The sequence below is a fragment of the Perca fluviatilis genome, chromosome 2 (genome assembly GCF_010015445.1).
Source record: "Perca fluviatilis chromosome 2, GENO_Pfluv_1.0, whole genome shotgun sequence".
NCBI classification, from domain to species: domain Eukaryota; kingdom Metazoa; phylum Chordata; class Actinopteri; order Perciformes; family Percidae; genus Perca; species Perca fluviatilis.
The window spans coordinates 3,146,676-3,165,809 of NC_053113.1; the positions used below are offsets into that span (position 1 = coordinate 3,146,676).

A 19,134-nucleotide genomic window follows, 5' to 3' on the forward strand; every position below is an offset into this window, starting at 1 on the left:
TCTACATTGCAAGGTTTTGTTATATTAATCATTATTTTGTTGTCTTTGTTACCATGCTGATGGAGAGGTCCTTCCTGATGCAGAAAAGGCGTGGTCAAGGGTGAAGGACTGTTATCTACTATGGCCTGCCAATTGGGCCGTACCATCAGATGCCATGCTGTAGGGGGAGTTTAGGTTTAGGTTGGCGTTTATTTGTATTAGTTTCAATTATGTCTATTTTAGTTTCCCCTAGGTGGTTATTTGGTTTGGCCCAGTTAGTATATATGTTCCCTGTTGTCTCATTTTGGGGGGGCAGGTTTTGATGTGCACATGTATTTTTTGTTATACTTATTTTTGGGTTAAGTTATATTGAGTTTACCTATTTTAGAGGTTTATATATATTAAGTTCTTTGTCTTATATTGTTTTGTGAATTTTTGGGGTAAATAAAAACCCACTTTTTTACAACAAACTCCTGTTATCCTAATTGTCTAACTGCTTGGTCTCTGACAATTGGTGGCAGTGGTGGGATCATCCAGTTGAGGAAACAGGAGTGTTTTTTTTTTTTTTTCCTCCCCTCCAACCCAAGAAGAGGAAAATGCCTCGAGAAAAAGGTGGAAAGTACCAAGGGGGACCGGCAGGCCTAACAGTTGCTCAGGAAGGGCAAACCCATGAAGGAGAAAATGGAGCTTCTGGAGGGGTGGATAACGCAGAGGGTATGGAGCCAACTTTGTCGGATGTGATGGCCATTCTTCATGCTCACATGGGGCAGCAGGAGGCCCGAGAGGCAAGGCAGAATGAGGTAACTGCACGACAAGAACACCGGTTTAAAGCGATGCAACATCAGTTTCAACTTCTGCAGTGTGAAGTGGAGGCCCGAACGTCTTCAGATCCTCTGTCAGCCGAGTCCGATCCTCCAGAGCAGGGGGTTCAAACATCCACCCTACACCCTCTGCCAGCCCAAACTGAGCCTATGATTACCAATCACACGGTGGCTTCTGCAGGTGCGGCTTTCTCACATCATCAGCCCAGGTTGGAAAAATTAACTGATACTGATGATGTAGAACATTTTCTCATTACATTTGAACGCATTGCTGTAGCATGCAGGTGGCCAAGAACAGACTGGGTTTTTCATTTAATTCCATTACTGACAGGCAAAGCTAGAAGTGCATATGTGCATATGGACATTGATGATTCCCTTGATTATGGCCACGTGAAATCTGCACTTCTTGCTAAATATGACATTAATCCTGAGACATACAGGCAGAGATTTCGCTCCCTAGAGGTCAACCCTGATGAGAGCCCCAAGGAGCTGTATGCAAGGCTCAAGGAGCTTTATGCGAAGTGGATCCAGGCAAAAGGTAAAACCATCCAAGAAATTGGTGAAATGATTATATTTGAGCAGTATTTGAGAATGGTGTCCCCAGAGCTTCAGGTTTGGATCAGAGAACATGACACAGATTCAGCAATGGAGGCTGCAAGGCTGGCTGATGTTTTCGTGGCTGCACGGCAGAAGGGACAACCATGGAGCTACAACCTATGGAGAACAAATTACAACTGGAAACCAGCTTACCAACCAGTGACCGGTGTGGGTAAGCGTCCCATGGGGGAAAGCCAGCCAGCTAGCAGAGCATTAAAATCCTCAGGAAGAAAGCCAATCTGTTATCTATGTGGCATAGAAGGCCATACAAAACCCATGTGCCCTAAAAACTCAGCTAAAATGACACAAATGTGTTTTGTACCACGCCCTCAGGAGGAACCTGAGCTCAAGAAGGACCAATCTATTAAAATGACAAATATTGAAGTGAATGGAACAACTCTTAAGGCCCTGCTTGATTCTGGAAGTGATCAGACTCTTGTGCACAGGAGGTTTGTACCCCCCCACATAATCAGCACCCAAGATACCATACCTATCTGTTGTGTACATGGAGATGAGAAAAGATATTCAACAGCTGACATGTACATAAAAGTAGAGGGGCAAACTTACCTGTTGAATGTTGGAGTTGTTGATTGCTTACCTTTTTCTGCTGTACTAGGGCGAGATCTTCCAGTGCTTTTTGATTTGTTGGAATTTGACCAAGGCCGGAAATGTAATGCGGCTGTTACCAGAGCACAGGCAAATAAGTCAAATGACCATGTTGAGACTCTCTGTGTACTGCCCTTCTACAATGACGAGTTGGAGACAGCACCTGGAAAGTCTCGTAAAACTCATAGACAGAGACGGCAGGAGAAGTTCCGACACACTGTTGTGAAACCACTAACCAATCCTGAACCAGAGTTACCCTTAGGATTTCAAATGCCAGTGAACATAATTGAGGCGCAGAAAGCTGATCCATCTTTAGTGTCTCTCTTTCAGAAAGCAAAGGAGAAGGGGCTAGAAGCTGAGCTGGACTTCAACGGAGATGAGTATATTCTGAAAAATGGCATGCTCTATCATCAACAGGGGTCAGTGTTGCAGCTAGTGGTTCCCCAAGCAGTGAGACCGAACATACTTACCTTGGGGCACTCTGTTCCCTGGGCGGGCCACCTGGGTAAGCACAAAACCACAGCACGTGTCAAACGCCATTTCCACTGGCCAGGTTTGTGCAGAGATGTAGCTGAATTCTGTAGAAATTGCCCTCAATGACAAATAACATCTGCTAAAACTCCGTCTAGAGCTCCTCTCCAACCGCTACCCATCATTGGCACCCCATTTGAGCGGCTGGGAATGGACATTGTGGGCCCCGTTGAAAGGAGCAAAGCAGGGAATCGTTACATGCTGGTCATAACAGATTATGCTACAAAGTACCCTGAAGTCTTTCCACTTAAATCTATAAAAGCCAAAGCAGTTGCTTTCTGTCTGGTGCAGTTCTTTGCCAGAGTTGGTTTCCCTCAGGAAATCCTGACTGATCAAGGAACTAACTTCATGTCTTTGCTGCTGAAACAGGTGTACCAGCTACTAGGAATCAGAAGCCTGAGGACTACACCGTATCACCACCAAACAGATGGACTGACAGAGCGCTTTAATCAGACCTTGAAGCAGATGCTTCGGAAATTTGTCAACAACAGCGGTACAGACTGGGATCAGTGGCTGCCATATCTCCTCTTCGCATATAGGGAAGTACCCCAAGCTTCTACTGGCTTCTCTCCATTTGAACTTCTGTACGGGCATGAAGTGCGAGGTCCTCTCTCACTGATGAGAGAGATTTGGGAGGGAGGAAAGGAGAGGGGGGAATCCGTTAATGTCATATCCTATGTTGTCCAGATGAGGGAACGATTAGAGAAAATGAGTGAGCTTGCCCAAGCGCACATGGTGGAGGCCCAGCAACAGCAGAAGTCCTGGTACGATCGGTCGGCCCGACAGAGGTCCTTTAACCCTGGTCAGAAAGTGCTAGTGCTCCTCCCCAGTGATGACAAAAAGCTTCTGGCAAAGTGGCAAGGACCATATAGAGATTCTTAAGAAACTAGGGCCCACTACGTACCAGGTGTCAACCCCAGGGAAACCACGGTCAAGTAGGATACTACATATAAATCTCCTGAAGGAGTGGGTGCAGCGTCCAGAAAGAAAAGAAGTGATGCTCATCAGAGGTGTGCAAGAGGAAGAGGAAGTGGATGAACAATACTTACCTTCAGCTGGGGCTCCAGTGGACCATGACCTCGACCACCTTTCTGAAGACAAGCAGCTCCAGGTGAGAGACATCTGTAATTCAGAAGTATTCCAGGAGAATCCTGGTAGGACAAATATTGTTGAACATAACATTGTTGTTAAAGAAGGGGCTTCAGTGAGACGACTTAGTTACAGGATCCCTGAACGCTTACTGGCTTCACTGGAAAAGGAGATTCAACTGATGTTGTCCCTGGGGATCATCGAGACTTCAAGAAGTGAGTGGTGTCACCCAGTGGTGCTGGTGCCAAAGAAGGATGGCAGCATACGGTTCTGCATTGACTTCAGGTACCTAAATTCAGTTTCTCAGTTTGATTCCTATCCTACACCAAGAATCGATGAACTGCTTGAATGACTGGGCAAAGCAAAATACTTGACCACATTAGATCTGTGCAAGGGTTATTGGCAGGTTCCCCTCTCTGAGCAATCCAGAGAGCTGACAGCCTTCAGGACTCCATTGGGTCTCTTCCAGTTTACGGTCCTGCCATTTGGGTTGCACGGAGCTCCTGCCACCTTCCAGAGGCTCATGGACCAGGTACTATGTGATTTCACTGGTTTTGCGGCTGCATATCTGGATGATATTGTCATTTACAGTACCACCTGGAAGGAGCATTTGGAACATCTGCAGGCTGTCTTGGACTGTCTCCACTCTGCCGGGTTGACCATAAACCCATCAAAGTGTGTCTTTGCGGCTGCAAAGACGGCCTACCTGGGCCATATCATCGGAAATGGGGTGATACGGCCACAGGTCAACAAGATCCAGGCCATAGCGTCCTGTCCTTTGCCACAGACAAAGAAACAACTTCGATCTTGGGCATGGCAGGCTTTTACCACCGCTTCATACCGCAGTTCTCCACCAGGGCAGCTCTTCTCACAGACCTGACTGGATCCCGGTGGCCCAATCAGATCCTGTGGACAGAGGACGCAATGGCAGCTTTCTATGACATCCGGCAATCACTAAGTAAGGAACCAGTTTTGTACAGTCCAAACTTTGATGAACAGTTTATTCTGCAAACAGATGCTTCTGACAGGGGTCTGGGGGCGGTGCTTCTCCAGGGACCACCTGGTGACCGCCATCCAGTTGCCTACATCAGCAGGAAGATGTTCCCAAGAGAGGTTCGGTATTCAACAGTGGAAAAGGAGGCCCTGGCTATCAAGTGGGCTCTCGACTCCTTAAGGTACTACCTCCTAGGCAGGGAATTCACCCTTGAGACGGACCACAAAGCTCTTCAGTGGATGGAAAGGATGAAGGATAGCAATGGCAGAATAACCAGGTGGTACCTGGCACTCCAACCTTTCCGCTTTAACATCCAGCACATCCCAGGCAAGAACAACCTCACAGCTGACTACCTCTCTCGCAGTTCCAGCGAGAGTCCTGAAGGGGGGGCGTGTGTGATGGCCTAAGCCACACAGGTTAAACAGCCAGCAATGGTAATATAGTACACCATTTCACCCTATACTTTTTGGTACACATTAATTCATTCAGTCACACTTTAAATAATTTCAACATTAAAACCAACCCATTACATTGTTTGCTTAATTAATAATCCACATTTATTTCCTGTAGCTTTATATGGGTTAAATGGAATACACTTTTCTACATTGCAAGGTTTTGTTATATTAATCATTATTTTGTTGTCTTTGTTACCATGCTGGTGGAGAGGTCCTTCCTGATGCAGAAAAGGCGTGGCCAAGGGTGAAGGACTGTTATCTACTATGGCCTGCCAATTGGGCCATACCATCAGATGCCATGCTGTAGGGGGACTTTAGGTTTAGGTTGGCGTTTATTTGTATTAGTTTCAATTATGTCTATTTTAGTTTCCCCTGGGTGGTTATTTGGTTTGGCCCAGTTAGTATATATGTTCCCTGTTGTCTCATTTTGGGGGGGCAGGTTTTGATGTGCACATGTATTTTTTGTTATAGTTATTTTTGGGTTAAGTTATATTGAGTTTACCTATTTTAGAGGTTTATATATATTAAGTTCTTTGTCTTATATTGTTTTGTGAATTTTTGGGGTAAATAAAAACCCACTTTTTTACAACAAACTCCTGTTATCCTAATTGTCTAACTGCTTGGTCTCTGACAAAGACTGAAGCTAAAAGTTCAGATATAATATTCACAAAGTCAACATGAATTAAAGTGGTTGGACTCCCAGTGTGTGTGTGTTGGTTGGCTGTCCCAGCTGATTTCTGCTGATTGGAAACATCTCCAACTTTCCATCCGACAACTGAAGAAGGAAAGTGAACCGACAGCAGCACCTGTCTGTCCATCAGTCACCTGGAGCGGGGTGGGGGGACACACGCTTCTGCTGTTCTGCCAAAAAGTGATCGTAGCTCCTAGCTTGTGTTTGAACGGTTGTTTTTGAAGAGAAGACGAGAGAGAGCAAACAAGACACATGTTCATGTCTTAATCATCAAAATAATCTGCCTCAGGTTGAGCAGAATAAAAGTGAAGTAAAAAGTGACCAAACTAAACTAAAGATTAAAGTCAAAGTAGCAATAGTCTACCACAGTGTAGAAATACTCTGTTACAAGTAAAGATCCTGCATTAGAAAGTCTAGTGGAGTCAAAGTAAGCTACATACTTACTCAGCACTAACTTGAAGTATTCAAAGTAAAAGTACTCACTGTGTACATTTCAGAGTGTGAAATTATGGAGCCTTCAAGGTTCTGAAAGATGATATTTTCTATCTTAGGCTCAAGTCTTATTATGGTGATTAAAATGATAGATGTTTAAAGCCTTCAGTCTGAAAAGGTTTAATGAACAGGCTCTTTTAGCGCGTTCATGAACAACACTGATGAGCAAGTTGAGCAAAAGTATGAAAGAGACCAACAGGTTCTCTTCCAAGTGAACTAGAGTTGGGTTCCCTTCAGGTGAGAACTAGACTGGGTAAACCCAGCTCCATCTGCCGGTGATTTGATTTCACCGTGTTCAATCTGAAAAGATTGAGCTTGGTCTGGTGATAGCCAGACTAGGTGAGAACGGGATCTGACCCAAACACAGGAAGTGGACCAACAAGCATTTACTAGCCTGCAGTTTCAACCTTTCACACAGTTTACAGACTTAAATATCTGGTTTAAGGGATGATAACTTTCAGACATATATGTAATGCGTGTGCATGTTAGTTCCTCCAGCAAATGTGAATGCCTGAAACTCTTTTTTCAATTTACAGCAATAAAATGCATGAATCTTTTCTAGCGAGTCAGCTTCCAGTAAGATTCCTGTTCCCTCCAAACAGTGGCTTAAGTTTTAACAGCCACTCTGCTCCAACTCCTCTTTAACACAACTAAATACATTTAATGATAGAGCCAACACTGTCAGCTGCTCCCATTGTTCACCTTCCTCTAAAATATTAGAAACACTAAAGCAGAACCAGAAAAGCCAACACGGTAGAAATGTAGTGGAGCTTCATTATTTCGGAGAGTTTCCCTCTGATATTCTGTCCAATCAACAAGCGCCTGCTTCCACCACGTGACGTGTGTTTCCACTGTTTGCTGCGTTTGATAAAGTGCAGTGTGACGCAAACCAAACCAAATGAAAAATGCAACAATGTTACAACCTCAGCCCCGAATCTCACCGAGCCCACCGAACTAAATGTAAATGTGACGTGAGCAACCTGTCTGAAAGTTGTAAGTCTTCTGGTAGCTGTGCCAAGAGAAATCTCAATAATTCCCAATCTTACAGAGACGGAGAGTGTAGGTATATGTAAGGAGATAATATAAGCACAGGCTAATTATTGATCACTAACATGCTAGTTAACATTAGTAATTAAACCTAAACAGCTAATGGAAGTCCAAACTGCCTGCGAGCTTCTCCTGTACTATACGGTAATTCCTCTACTGTGCGACAGTAAGTCACTTGGTTATGACACAATCGTTAGTGTATTTTTACAAAAACGTCTGCTACGGAGCCATAACGTGAGCTACAAGGTAATGGAGCCTTTTATACATTGTCGTGTTTCTTTAGAACTAAACAACGGACAAATAGAGTCTTTAAACGCTTCAGATGTAAAGTTATTCGCTGTCAAAGTGGCGCCGAAATATATGCTAGTCAGTGGAATGCTAACGGGAGGTGATTTCTTTGTAGTGTCAAAATGGCGCCATAGGAGGTTCGAGTTCTGAAGCGAAGCTCATGGTGCGTTCTTTTTGTCTTGTAATCGCAACTAGTAGCTCGAGTGTGACGTCACATCCATGTCGGAAAACGAGTTACCGTGGGTTGTTGCGTTCTTTTTGTCACACAATACTACGAGTTGGAGAAAAGATGATTTTTGTAACATTTTTAGTAACATTTAGGATTCTATTCACCCAGTTATTGACATATTACACAACTATATTTCACAGTTTGATGCATGAAAATTACGTTTTGATTAACGTTAACGTTAGGCTACTGTTCTGCTTTCTGCTCAAGGCTCGGCTTAAAGCCGTTGTTGTCATATAGCAACCGAGCGTCTCAGCTGCACAAGCTACAAAATAACTAATCAGGCGGTATTTAACTCCTAATAAGACTGTAGCGACATGCCTATAGGTAGCAATATACAGTGCTATGTGTACGACTTCTTCATTTGGTTACAACAAAGACAAAAGTGCTTAAAATTGTAGATAACCACAATGTTTACTACGTGTGATGCACGACGTAGCCATCTTTGAAAGTGAACTCAGGGTCCTCTGAGTTCAGACGACTTGACGAGTTGTAAATACGACCTCGGGGGCGTTCTTTTTGCAACTTCCGGGTCGTAACTCCGGAAAACAACTCGTAAAACGACTTCGGTGGACAAAAAGAACGCACCATTACCCCCTTGCTCTAGGCTAGTGGTTGGGTGCGGCGCTCTAATTTACCCGTGTAGAACATTGCGTCGCACATTAGTTCCGCTTTTGGTGCTTGCGTGTAAAACCATAATAAATTCATAACTTTTTATTTGGTCAGCACGGAGGGAAGCTGGGGGGGCCAGGCAGGGGCGGATCTACAGGGGGGCAAGGGGGGCAGCTGCCCCCCCACTGTAGGGCCTTGCCCCCAGCTGCCCCCCTAACTTTGGCATTCAAAAAACTTTGCTTGTAAAAACAAACTGCCACTATGTGCACAGGCTTCTTAAAACATTGAAACAAACAATTAATTTATATTAATTCATAATAAATAATAATTGTAGATGTAATCTTAGCCCCCTGCCCCTCAAATACTTAGCTACGTCCCTGCATCAAACGTGCAGAGCGCCGTTCGCACATTCAGGTTCGCACACAGCGAGTCTGCTGCGGTGTGCTGGCCCTGCATCCCGGCAAAGACTGGAGCGACTGAGCTGCCCCCCCCCTCCCCGAGCCTCTCAAAGTGAAGTCTGTTTCCCCAGGTGAAGTTAAAACACACGTTTCATCTAAAGTTAAATTTGTAATAATTATAATGTATGCTAAAGGCGAGTCAGTATCAACAACAGCGTCCATTACGTTAGCCAAAAGTCAAATCGCTCCCTCGTGGGTTGTAAGCGCATTCTGCTGTTTGATTAGTTTGATTTCAGTAAAGACAAGAAGAGCATAATACAAAATATTACAAACTGGCATGTTTGAATTCATAACGTTTACAGAGGGTCGCCGTTTCGGTGGCGTTACGTTACAACACACTACACAGTGCTTGCTGAGATCGATCATTTGTATATGATTAGTTAAGGAGTATTATAAAATCCACTTCCTCTCACATATCACGGCAATACGGCTGCACAAATTAAACCAGGCAACATCCTTTACTGTCAAACTGGGAAAACAACAAATACAACGGGATTAAGAAGGCTAGTCTAAACATAACTGATGTGTGCATGTAATAAATCTCGTCTGATGTTATGTTTTTTAGGCTACTTATTAGCTACAGGGCCATACAGTGTAATGTAATACAAGAATAACAAGCTTTTCAAATCTTGACTTTTGCAGGCCAGAGTAGCTGGAGATATTAGCTGAAGCCTAAAAGTGGGGATATTGCCAGCCAAGAAAATCCTGAGTAGTGCACAGGAGGAAGAGGAGGAGGGAAATGAAGAAGGAGAAGTCAGTAAACTGGAGAGACCAGGCAGGTCAGAGCAGGAGAAGACCACAGAAGGAGATGCAGAAATGAGTGAAAGAGAAGAGGGAAAGGAAGAATTGACAGTGAGGGATGAAGAGGAGGCTGCAAGTTCAGAGAGAGGGACAGAGGCAGAGAGTGATCAGGAGGATGAAGATGACAGAGAGGAAGAGGAGGCTGCAGTAACCCCTGGACCATATGGTTGGTTTATATTCTCCTTACATATAAATTGCAGTACAGTAACATAACATGTCCTGTGACATGATGTGTTTTCAGTTTTTGGCTATTTCCATTCTGTTGTATATGTTATAGGGTTAGATATGTAAATATTTACATATACAACAACAGTTCACTCTTCTCAAGACACTTTACAGATAGAGTAGGTCTAGACCACACTCTTTAAGTTACAATGACCCAACAATTCTCCCAAGAGCAAACATTTGGTGCAACAGAAACATCAGACATATCCAGGGTCTTGGTGGTCGCTGGTTAGATACAGATGGATACAGATATAGAGAATTATGATTCATAATAATGGTAATTATAGTAACAAAAAAGATAATGGAACTATGAATAGAAATAATAGTTGTAGCAGTTTAGGGCATAGCAGGGCGTTGCGGGGCGTAGTAGGGCATATCAGTTTATGTATGAGGGTTTCCATGTACCGTCTTCCCCTGCCACCCTACCAAGATCTCTTGCTACCCCTTTGCCCCCCCATGTAAAATTTTCTAGATCCGCCACTGGGGCCAGGGACATGTCTAGGGAGGCATGGGCCTCCCCCGACATGCCTCCGTGTAGAACCGCCACTGTTAAGGGACTGGGACATCCTACCAGAAACGTACATTATCTGTCCTGGAGTTGTTACAGTGAATAAAACTTGTATAATCCCAAACTGACAAAAAAATACTAAATGGGTGATTTCTGTGAGTTGCGCTTTAAAGGAATATGTAATATTAGGTTCTTGGATGTTTTATTCTTAATTAAAAACACTTTTGAAAATTACAAATTCTCAAAAATGGTCTGTCCTCAGCCAAATTTAACTACATTGTCCATAATTTTGTTATTCTGAAAACTTATAAGTTAAAGTTATTTAGAAAAATTGGTATTCATTAAAAGTTTAAGTTGTTATCATTCACATTAATTTATAAAAATCATTAAATATTACATAAATTCTACAAATAAATGGTAATTTATAACTGTCCCCATGTTTTCGGGCAGCCCTGTCACGTTACATAAAAAGTGTGTAATACGCCTTTAAGGTTATGACTCAGAGGATGTGTCATCATGTGACTGAGTTGATGCTGACACTGATAAAGGGTGACTTTTTCTCAATCACGTTTATGATTTAAAGCTTGTTTTTGCATGTTTTTTTGGAGAGGACGAGCTAAAGGGTCATGCGCTGTCACACTAAAATATCCTAGAAAACAATGAAAGTTTTTGGAAAACCAAAACTGTGTCTAAAAAAATGTCTAAAAATGTTACTGAAATGCCTTGCTTACAAGCTAACAGTTTTGATGCTAGGAAGCTAGCATGCTGAGCAATGGCAGTGAAAATGGCCGACTGTCAGGCCCCGTCACATCAGGCCGTCACAGCTGGTCACGGCCCTGTGTGACAGTATTTTATATATCATATTATATTATATTGGCTGAACATGACCATGTTAGTCTCATAACATGTACATTAAAATAATAATTCCAAATAGGAATACTTACTAAAACTTAATTAAAGAACATAAAACATAGATTTTCCTGCATCAACAAAATCCATAAAGTCAGTCCTGTGCTATCACAGATCACATTATGATATAAAAATGGACTATTTAAGAAATTATTCATGAATTAATCTCTTTAAATGTGTACATGAAGGCGGAGGTATATATCCACGATTGCATATTTGTAAAAATCTGGGATGTAAAGGAAGAGTTTTTAGAAGTCCTGATTATTTACATGGAGTCTGGTGGAGATATGCTGGCTCTATACACGCTAAAAGTCCTGATTATTTACATGGAGTCTGGTGGAGATATGCTGGCTCTATACACACTAAAAGTCCTGATTATTTACATGGAGTCTGGTGGAAATATGCTGGCTCTATACACGCTAAAAGTCCTGATTATTTACATGGAGTCTGGTGGAGATATGCTGGCTCTATATACGCTAAAAGTCCTGATTATTTACATGGAGTCTGGTGGAGTTTGGTGATGGTGATTTCGGGGCTGTTTCATGTTAAACTAAAAGGATCTTACTCTTTAACTAAAAGCTCTATCTCTGTAGGGATCCTTTCCATAATGTTGTCAAACACTTAGAATAATAATCTGAGTCTGTCAGCAACAACAGAACCTTTAGTGGAGGAAAACTTTACCTTTTAATTAGGAGTTTAAACACAGACACAACAGGAAGAATAAATCCATCAAATCAAGTCACAAATAATCAGCATGTGACCTTGTTTTATTTCATTCATTTTACATTTAGTTGTTCCACATTCCCAGACATTTAAAACAATTCAATCATTGAGGTTATTCTACAAGTCAGATGAATAAATCAGCTGTTTACTATCTGACCTGGTCTGTTTCCTGCTACTCCATCATTCTTTAGTGTCCTCTGGAAACAGTTTGCTTTCTATTTTCTGACTTTGTATGACATCATCAGTGTCTTTGCTTTCAGTCTGAACACACCTCAACAGATTTAAAACCACATTCAGTCACAGAAACAAACAGAGAAGAGAAAATGTCAGAAGAAGATTATTAAATGAAAAGTTCACACTTGTTTGTAACTATGAATTATTGATATAATCAAGTGTAGCAGTCATTAACATCCTATATATATATATAATATGTCCTTGTTTTTAGACAGCTGTGATGCTCCACCAGATGTTCCAGCTGCAGTCAGTTAGCTGCACATGTCCAAACTGTGCAGCTTGATGCAGAATCAACAGTAGCAGTTGACAGGCTGTTGTTCTACCTCACATTCCTCCTGTTTAACTACACTGAGCACTTTTCCCCAGGTTTGGGGAAAGACTTGGAGGACCATATTTGGCAGGAGGTTTAGGGCTCCTCCCCTTATGAAAATGGGAACATTTAAAAACAAAATGCAATTTGACATCATTTTGGAGCATCATTATGACCATATCTGTGTCTACAACAGTTAGTTGGATTTCAATTCTATCTGACAGATTATAGCCCACAAGAACTTAACAAGTTTAAATACATTCTCTAAGAAGCAATACATCCATAAAATGCACGTTTCCACTTGCCAAAAAGTGATCGTAGCTCCTAGCTTGTGTTTGAAAGGTTTTGCCTCTAAATGACTTCATTTAACGAATGAGGTTAAATCTGACAGATTATTGCCCACCTAGAACTTTCTACCAGTTGAAATACCGTTTTAAAGAACCAATGAATCCAGTACCACGCAGTTTTCTAGGTAAATTGTGGACTAACGTTTGAAGCCGTTCCCACGGACAGCGATCACTTTTTGGCAGCTTGTGTGTTGATTCAACTTTGACCCGCGAGACTCTCCGCCGGTTTTGAGGGGCACGTTCAACAAATATCAGCTGTTTCTATTCTTGTTACCAAATGTGGAGGAAGAACTCATGCTCAGTCTTCCAGATTCCTTCCTAGATTTTATTAAAAGCATTTAGAAACATTAGACTATATGATGATTTATTATTAAATTTATTTCCAACTTTTAAATATATTAGAATATAATTCAAATTATAAAGGACAAAATAGTAACCTATAGCTGTTGATTATTTTTTAGATGTTTAGTCCAACAGTTCAAATGTTGATAATCCCAGAGATGAAATCAGATGAATGTTTCTGTGTTTGAGTCTCAGATCTGCTTCACAGTGCAGAGTGTGTGTGATGGTGAACAGACTGAACTTTGATTTCAGCAGCTGATCTTCAGTCAGTGTTTTTGTCCACAGGAGAGACTCTCAGTCCTGCAGAGGACACAGAGACACTGAGGAACCAGCAGAGCAGACCATAAACCCAGGATAAAGAGGTTGAGTGAATGTGGTGTTGAAGGTGTGGAGGTGGATCAGTGAGTCAGAGGAGACTCTGTAGAAGGACAGAGTGCCAGCAGGAATGTCCACATCCACTGCTACTCTGTTAGAAGATGGAGGTGGTGGAGGAGGAGATGCGTGTCAATCTCTTACTGTGGCAGACAAAGTAACCATCATCATCAGACAGTCTTCACTGTTTTTGCTCTCCTGCTGATTCCTCTGTAACTCACTGTAATGTGTAGTCCTAGCCAGGATAACATCCATGCTGTTGAGAAGATAAAGTTACTGCTGGTCAGCCTTCAATGTGGAGAGAAGATCAGAAAATAACAACACAGCTATCAGGGCATGAGGAGGAGGCAGGAGGAAACAGCTTGGCTCTGAAACATGTTCACAACGAGGCAGTGTGAACGCGCTGGTGTCTTTTAAGGTTACCACTCTCAGAAAAGGTTTTACCACATAGATCACATCTGTACGGCTTCTCTCCAGTGTGAATGCGTTGATGTGTTTTAAGGCCACCACTCAGAGAAAAAGTTTTCCCACATTGTTCACACCGGTACGGCTTCTCTCCAGTGTGAACACGCTGGTGATATTTAAGGCCAGCATTCTGAGAAAACATTTCCCCACATTGTTCACACCAGTACGGCTTCTCTCCAGTGTGAACGCGCTGGTGAGATTTAAGGGTACCACTCTGAGCAAAAGTTTTACCACATTGTTCACACCAGTACGGCTTCTCTCCAGTGTGAATGCGCTGGTGAGATTTAAGGCTAGAAAACGTTTTTCCACAATGTTCACACCAGTACGGCTTTTCTCCAGTGTGAATGCGTTGATGTATTATTAGAGTACTCTGTCGATTGAAAGCTGCCCCACAGTGATCACAGCTGTACGGCTTCTCTCCAGTGTGAATGCATTGATGTATTATTAGAGTACTCTGTCGTTTGAAAGCTGCCCCACAGTGATCACAGCTGTAAGGCTTTTCTTCAGTGTGATTTTGTTGATGTTTTCTTAGGCTGCTCTTTCGTGTGAAAGCCGCCCCACATTGATCACAGCTGTAAGGCTTTTCTCCAGTGTGAATGCGTTTATGTACTTTTAGTAGATAATGTAGTATGAAAGCTGCCCCACATAGATCACAACTGTGTAGATTCTCTCCAGTGTGAACTCTCCGATGAATCTTTAAATATCCATATGTTGTGAAGGATTTGTCACAGTGTTGACAGTAGTAACGTTTGGGTCCCCCTCCTCCTCTCCGTTTCTATAGCAACAGACAAACGGAGAGAGACCGAGAGTTAGTGAACAACCTTCTTAAAACCTGGACTTGCTCTCTGGGTATTTTTCATCCTTTAAATCACATTCAAACCTTTTGAAATACATATATTAATTTTATGTCAAAATAAAGGTAAAGTTCTTCTGGTTTCAGACATGTGACTATGGAAACCATCAGGCTCTTCTCAGTGTTTCCCACAGGTTGAGAATTTACTGGCGGTGGTGAGTGGCGCGGTGCGGGACGGCTAGGTTTAGTAATAATGGGTTCAGTTATAAACTAGTCAAATGAAGGTGAAAACAATGACTACACAACATTATCAGATCATTTAGAAAGAAAAAACTATTTACATATTAAACAAATTAGAATAAAAGATGACACAGATACAGATGAAAATATTGCGACACTATGCTGCATCTGACACAATTTCAGGGTAGTTATTAGGGCTGCACGATATGAGGAAAATATGAGATATGCCGTAACGTTGAATATCGCGATGATGATATAACTTCTGATAAATTAACAGATAAAAAAACTAATTGGTTGTAACATTTTAAACAAACTAGTGCAGTGCCCGTTGAAAATGTGCCTGTTTGGAACGGGCGATTACTTGGCCTGTGGTATTGCTGCTTGTAGAATTCATCAAAACCAAATTGTACCCCAAAATTACTTACAGAAATTACTACACCACTTAATATGCAACTCCACTGTATAGCCTACAACTGACTTACAGTGTAGGCTATTTTTTTTTTTTTCTTCTACAGATAGCACCAGAGGAAAAAAATAAAAAAAACGCTGCAAAATATAAATTTCAGAATGCAATCACAAAATATTACAATGACAATGTGGAGTAATCAGACATTATCATGGACTCATGGCAGTGTGTTTTTTTAAAAAAAAAAAAAAAAAAAAAGAAAGAGAGAGAGAGAGAGAGAGAGAGAGAGAGAGAGAGAGAGAGAGAGAAAAAAGAGACGGTGTTTTGTCGTATCGATTTTAAGTTAATTTAACATTTCAGGCAGTGTTCATTTCCATACAGGTTTAGTGGGGCCGGTTGAAGTAGTGGATTTGATTCACGGGGGTATTTTGGCGACTCAATTAAACCGACCCATGGTGAGTCTGATGAAAACTGATGTATCTGCCCGGTTCAACTCTGAAGGAATAATCTCAGAGATTACGTTACGTTCTGCCAGCTCGAAGCAATTTAATACACTAGCAGGAAAAGAGTCCCCGCTGTTCTAAAGCGTTCTGCATGTGGCGTTCTGCATGTGGCAGGTTACCTTCAAAAGGTGAGAAGGATATTACCCCTCTAGGTGGGTCAATCTGATGCATTTTGAGATGCATTTTTTGCCAACCAACCAAGTGTAATATTTCAATATGCACTCATTAAAGTTAAACAAAAGGCAAAACAGTTAAAGTCCTTCTGAAATTACACAATAATTAAAGTCATAATTTCTAAAAACTAAAAAAGAAAAAAAAAGATCAATTTTTACTTCTTCCAACAATATGTTAAATAAAGAGTTAATGTGGATTTACATATTGCCATAATATCATAATCCTGCAATGAATCATTGTGAAAACTAAATGTTACTACTTTGGCCAAGTTATCATCAAAAAAGTGAATTTATACATTAGTTGTCATGTACATTTATTAAAAACGTTTCATCTAGCTAGACGTCTAAACTCTGGGACAAGGCCATTAACTGTTCATCCCGACGGAAATTTTAGAACAACAATTATGTGCATTCAGACTACCACACGCGTGTACCACAGGGATACATTGGTACACATCGGAGAATATGCAGGACACTTTATTACGGACGCAATACTCGACACACTACGCAAGCTTAGCCTGCACGGAGACCAGCGGTGGTGCTCTATTCCTGTGGCCGGTAAAGAGACCTCATCAGTGGGGAGCGTTGAACGAGTGTGCCGGTGGAAAGCTAACGCTAGCCAGCCATCTGTTCACCAATCCTTCTTTGAAGTGTCCGCTCATTAAACAAACTGGACTACATCCAACTTCAACGATACTCCCACGCGAGTTCAGAGACGGCTGTGCTGTGTTTTTATTGTGGAAATATTGCTGTGGACAATCCAGCCTGCTGTCACCGGGTAAGACTACTAGTGGAGGTGGGCTGTGTTACCCCGGACTGCCTGTTGCAGAAATGGGGTGATTTATATCCAACTAACTGCTAACTGCTGGTGGAGTTTGTGACTGTAAAATGCCGACAATTCTAGCTACATCCCACGCAAATGTACGGCTGCGTTTATACTCGATGTTTATACCACAGCCCACCAAGAGCTAATACTAGTTGCTATGTGTTAGCCTTCTTTTATTAGCTACATGGTTGAATTCTAATGTAGAATGCGTTGCTAAGGATAACACACCGTTGCCATGCATAGCAGAGCGTTGCCATGGACAGTTCTGTTCCCTCTGGAGCTATCAATCAATCCGCTGAAAAAAAAAAAGCATGTTTTAAATGTGTAACACCACTTGACCCACGGTGAAACGTTTTTTCGTGTATATGGTTGGAATGACAATAAAACACACTTGTTGAGTTAATCGTCTCACTGTCTGTCTGTAAAGGGCAGGTGTGGCTTGGGAGTGGCCTCAAACAGCAGCAAAGCAAGTGCATTCTGGGATTTGGTGTCTTTCATCCATATGAGCCAAAAACACATTTTCTGGCTTATCTTGGCCTATACAATTGCACCTGACTGCAGTACGCAGATCGGGGTTGGGCCAAATGTGGGCGGAGCTAAACGTTTGACTCCGTGGGCGCGCCATCTGGTGGCGGACATCAGGCAGCACATTCTCAAATGTCAATGCAACACCTTTATAATAATTATAATATATATTATATATATATATATAGAGATTATAATACCTTTATATAGATTATAATAAATAATGATATTTGAATTGTAAAAAGGAAAAAAGAACGGGGTTGGGTTTAGGAAAAGAAGAACGGGGAAAGCAAACATGACTCCCGGGAAATGAGCCCTGGCCTCTGGGGAACACCAGACAACAACTGATGGTTGTTATGGCAGAGGCGGAGTGCCCGCGGACGGACGCTGGCTGGCTGGCTGATCCTCGACATTGGAAAGGTCCTTCGACGGACGTCGATGACGTAGCATCCTCCAAATTCTGGCTTCGAAGGATCCTTCCTTGACATTGAGAAACACCCGCAGTCTCCCGCTTCCCAGGAGGTGCACAGTTAGTGTCATACCCTTATATGGGAATTTGCGGGGCGTTATCTTATGCTAATTAGGAACAACTGGCACGTGCTTTCATTTCATCATTACGAAGACGTGGGATTCAACAAATCCTAAGAACACAGGTGCGAACAATTCTGTTGTTTAAGAACACGTCATGAATCCAACGTAGACTATTCTTAGGAACTTTTTTTAAGAACATATTTAAGAGAAAACTTAGGAAGATATTGGTAAATGAGGCCCATTATTTATAAAAAGGAAACACGGACGCTGCAATGAAACAGCGAGAGAAAGCGAGGCAGATGATCACGGACTGCCTGAATGCGTAAGCAGCTAAAAATATACATTTACTGACCACTGCTCTGAACTGAAACAGTCATAATCATACCATTCAAAATTACAAATTAACAGTTGGAGCTAGGGCTGCACAATATATCGTAAATGCTCCATTAACTTGAAACGGGTAAACCTCGTGGTGCATTCAAAGTTATTTTAAAATAATATAATAACTTTTCTCATCTGTTTTTTTCGTTTAACAGCAATTTACTGGTGAAATAAGTTATTGCTAGGTTATTATTACATTTTTAATAAATCAGTTTTTGCACTGTATTAATATTCATTAATAATGAGATTCGATTTCTGTAACTCTTGTCTGGAGAAACCGCTTTCCTTCGCTCACCTTCTTCATCCTCTTGCTCCCTCGCTCCTCTGAGTTTCCCGAGGCCTTACTGACAACTTTCCTCTTGCCCTGCTTCTTCTTCTCCTTGTGTTTCTGCATGTACTCGGTGATAAGGTCGGGGCACTCCAGGTTTTCTTGCGGCTCCCATGTGTTATCCTCACTGGAAAGGTGAGTGCAGACAGAAGAAAATCTCCTCAGGCTTTGTTTTTAGGCACTACATTCTCACTCTAATTGCTAATTCGTATTATTCCTTTTTTCTATTGCCATTTCTTAAGTTTATTGATGATCTGCAGCTTAGAGTCAAAATAACAATATATACAATGTACAGTTTGTATATAT

The 19,134-nt window shown here is 41.9% G+C and overlaps 3 protein-coding genes across 3 annotated transcripts in view; all 3 read right to left on the reverse strand.

Annotated features, from left to right (window-relative positions):
* The window catches only part of LOC120570817 (NACHT, LRR and PYD domains-containing protein 3-like), a 172,096-nt gene that overhangs the window by 89,947 nt on the left and 63,015 nt on the right, over positions 1 to 19,134 (reverse strand).
* The window catches only part of LOC120571282, a 175,363-nt gene that overhangs the window by 83,246 nt on the left and 72,983 nt on the right, over positions 1 to 19,134 (reverse strand). The window lies entirely within an intron of this gene.
* Positions 1 to 19,134, reverse strand: part of LOC120571072 (zinc finger protein 271-like) — a 78,448-nt gene that overhangs the window by 59,212 nt on the left and 102 nt on the right. Inside the window, exons 2-3 of the mRNA XM_039819780.1 lie at positions 18,796 to 18,955; positions 14,200 to 14,897 (exon numbers count right to left, since the gene is read on the reverse strand). Of these exons, the coding sequence (XP_039675714.1) occupies positions 14,200 to 14,897; positions 18,796 to 18,894 (797 nt within the window). The 5' untranslated portion in view covers positions 18,895 to 18,955. The remainder of the gene's footprint in view (positions 1 to 14,199; positions 14,898 to 18,795; positions 18,956 to 19,134) is intronic.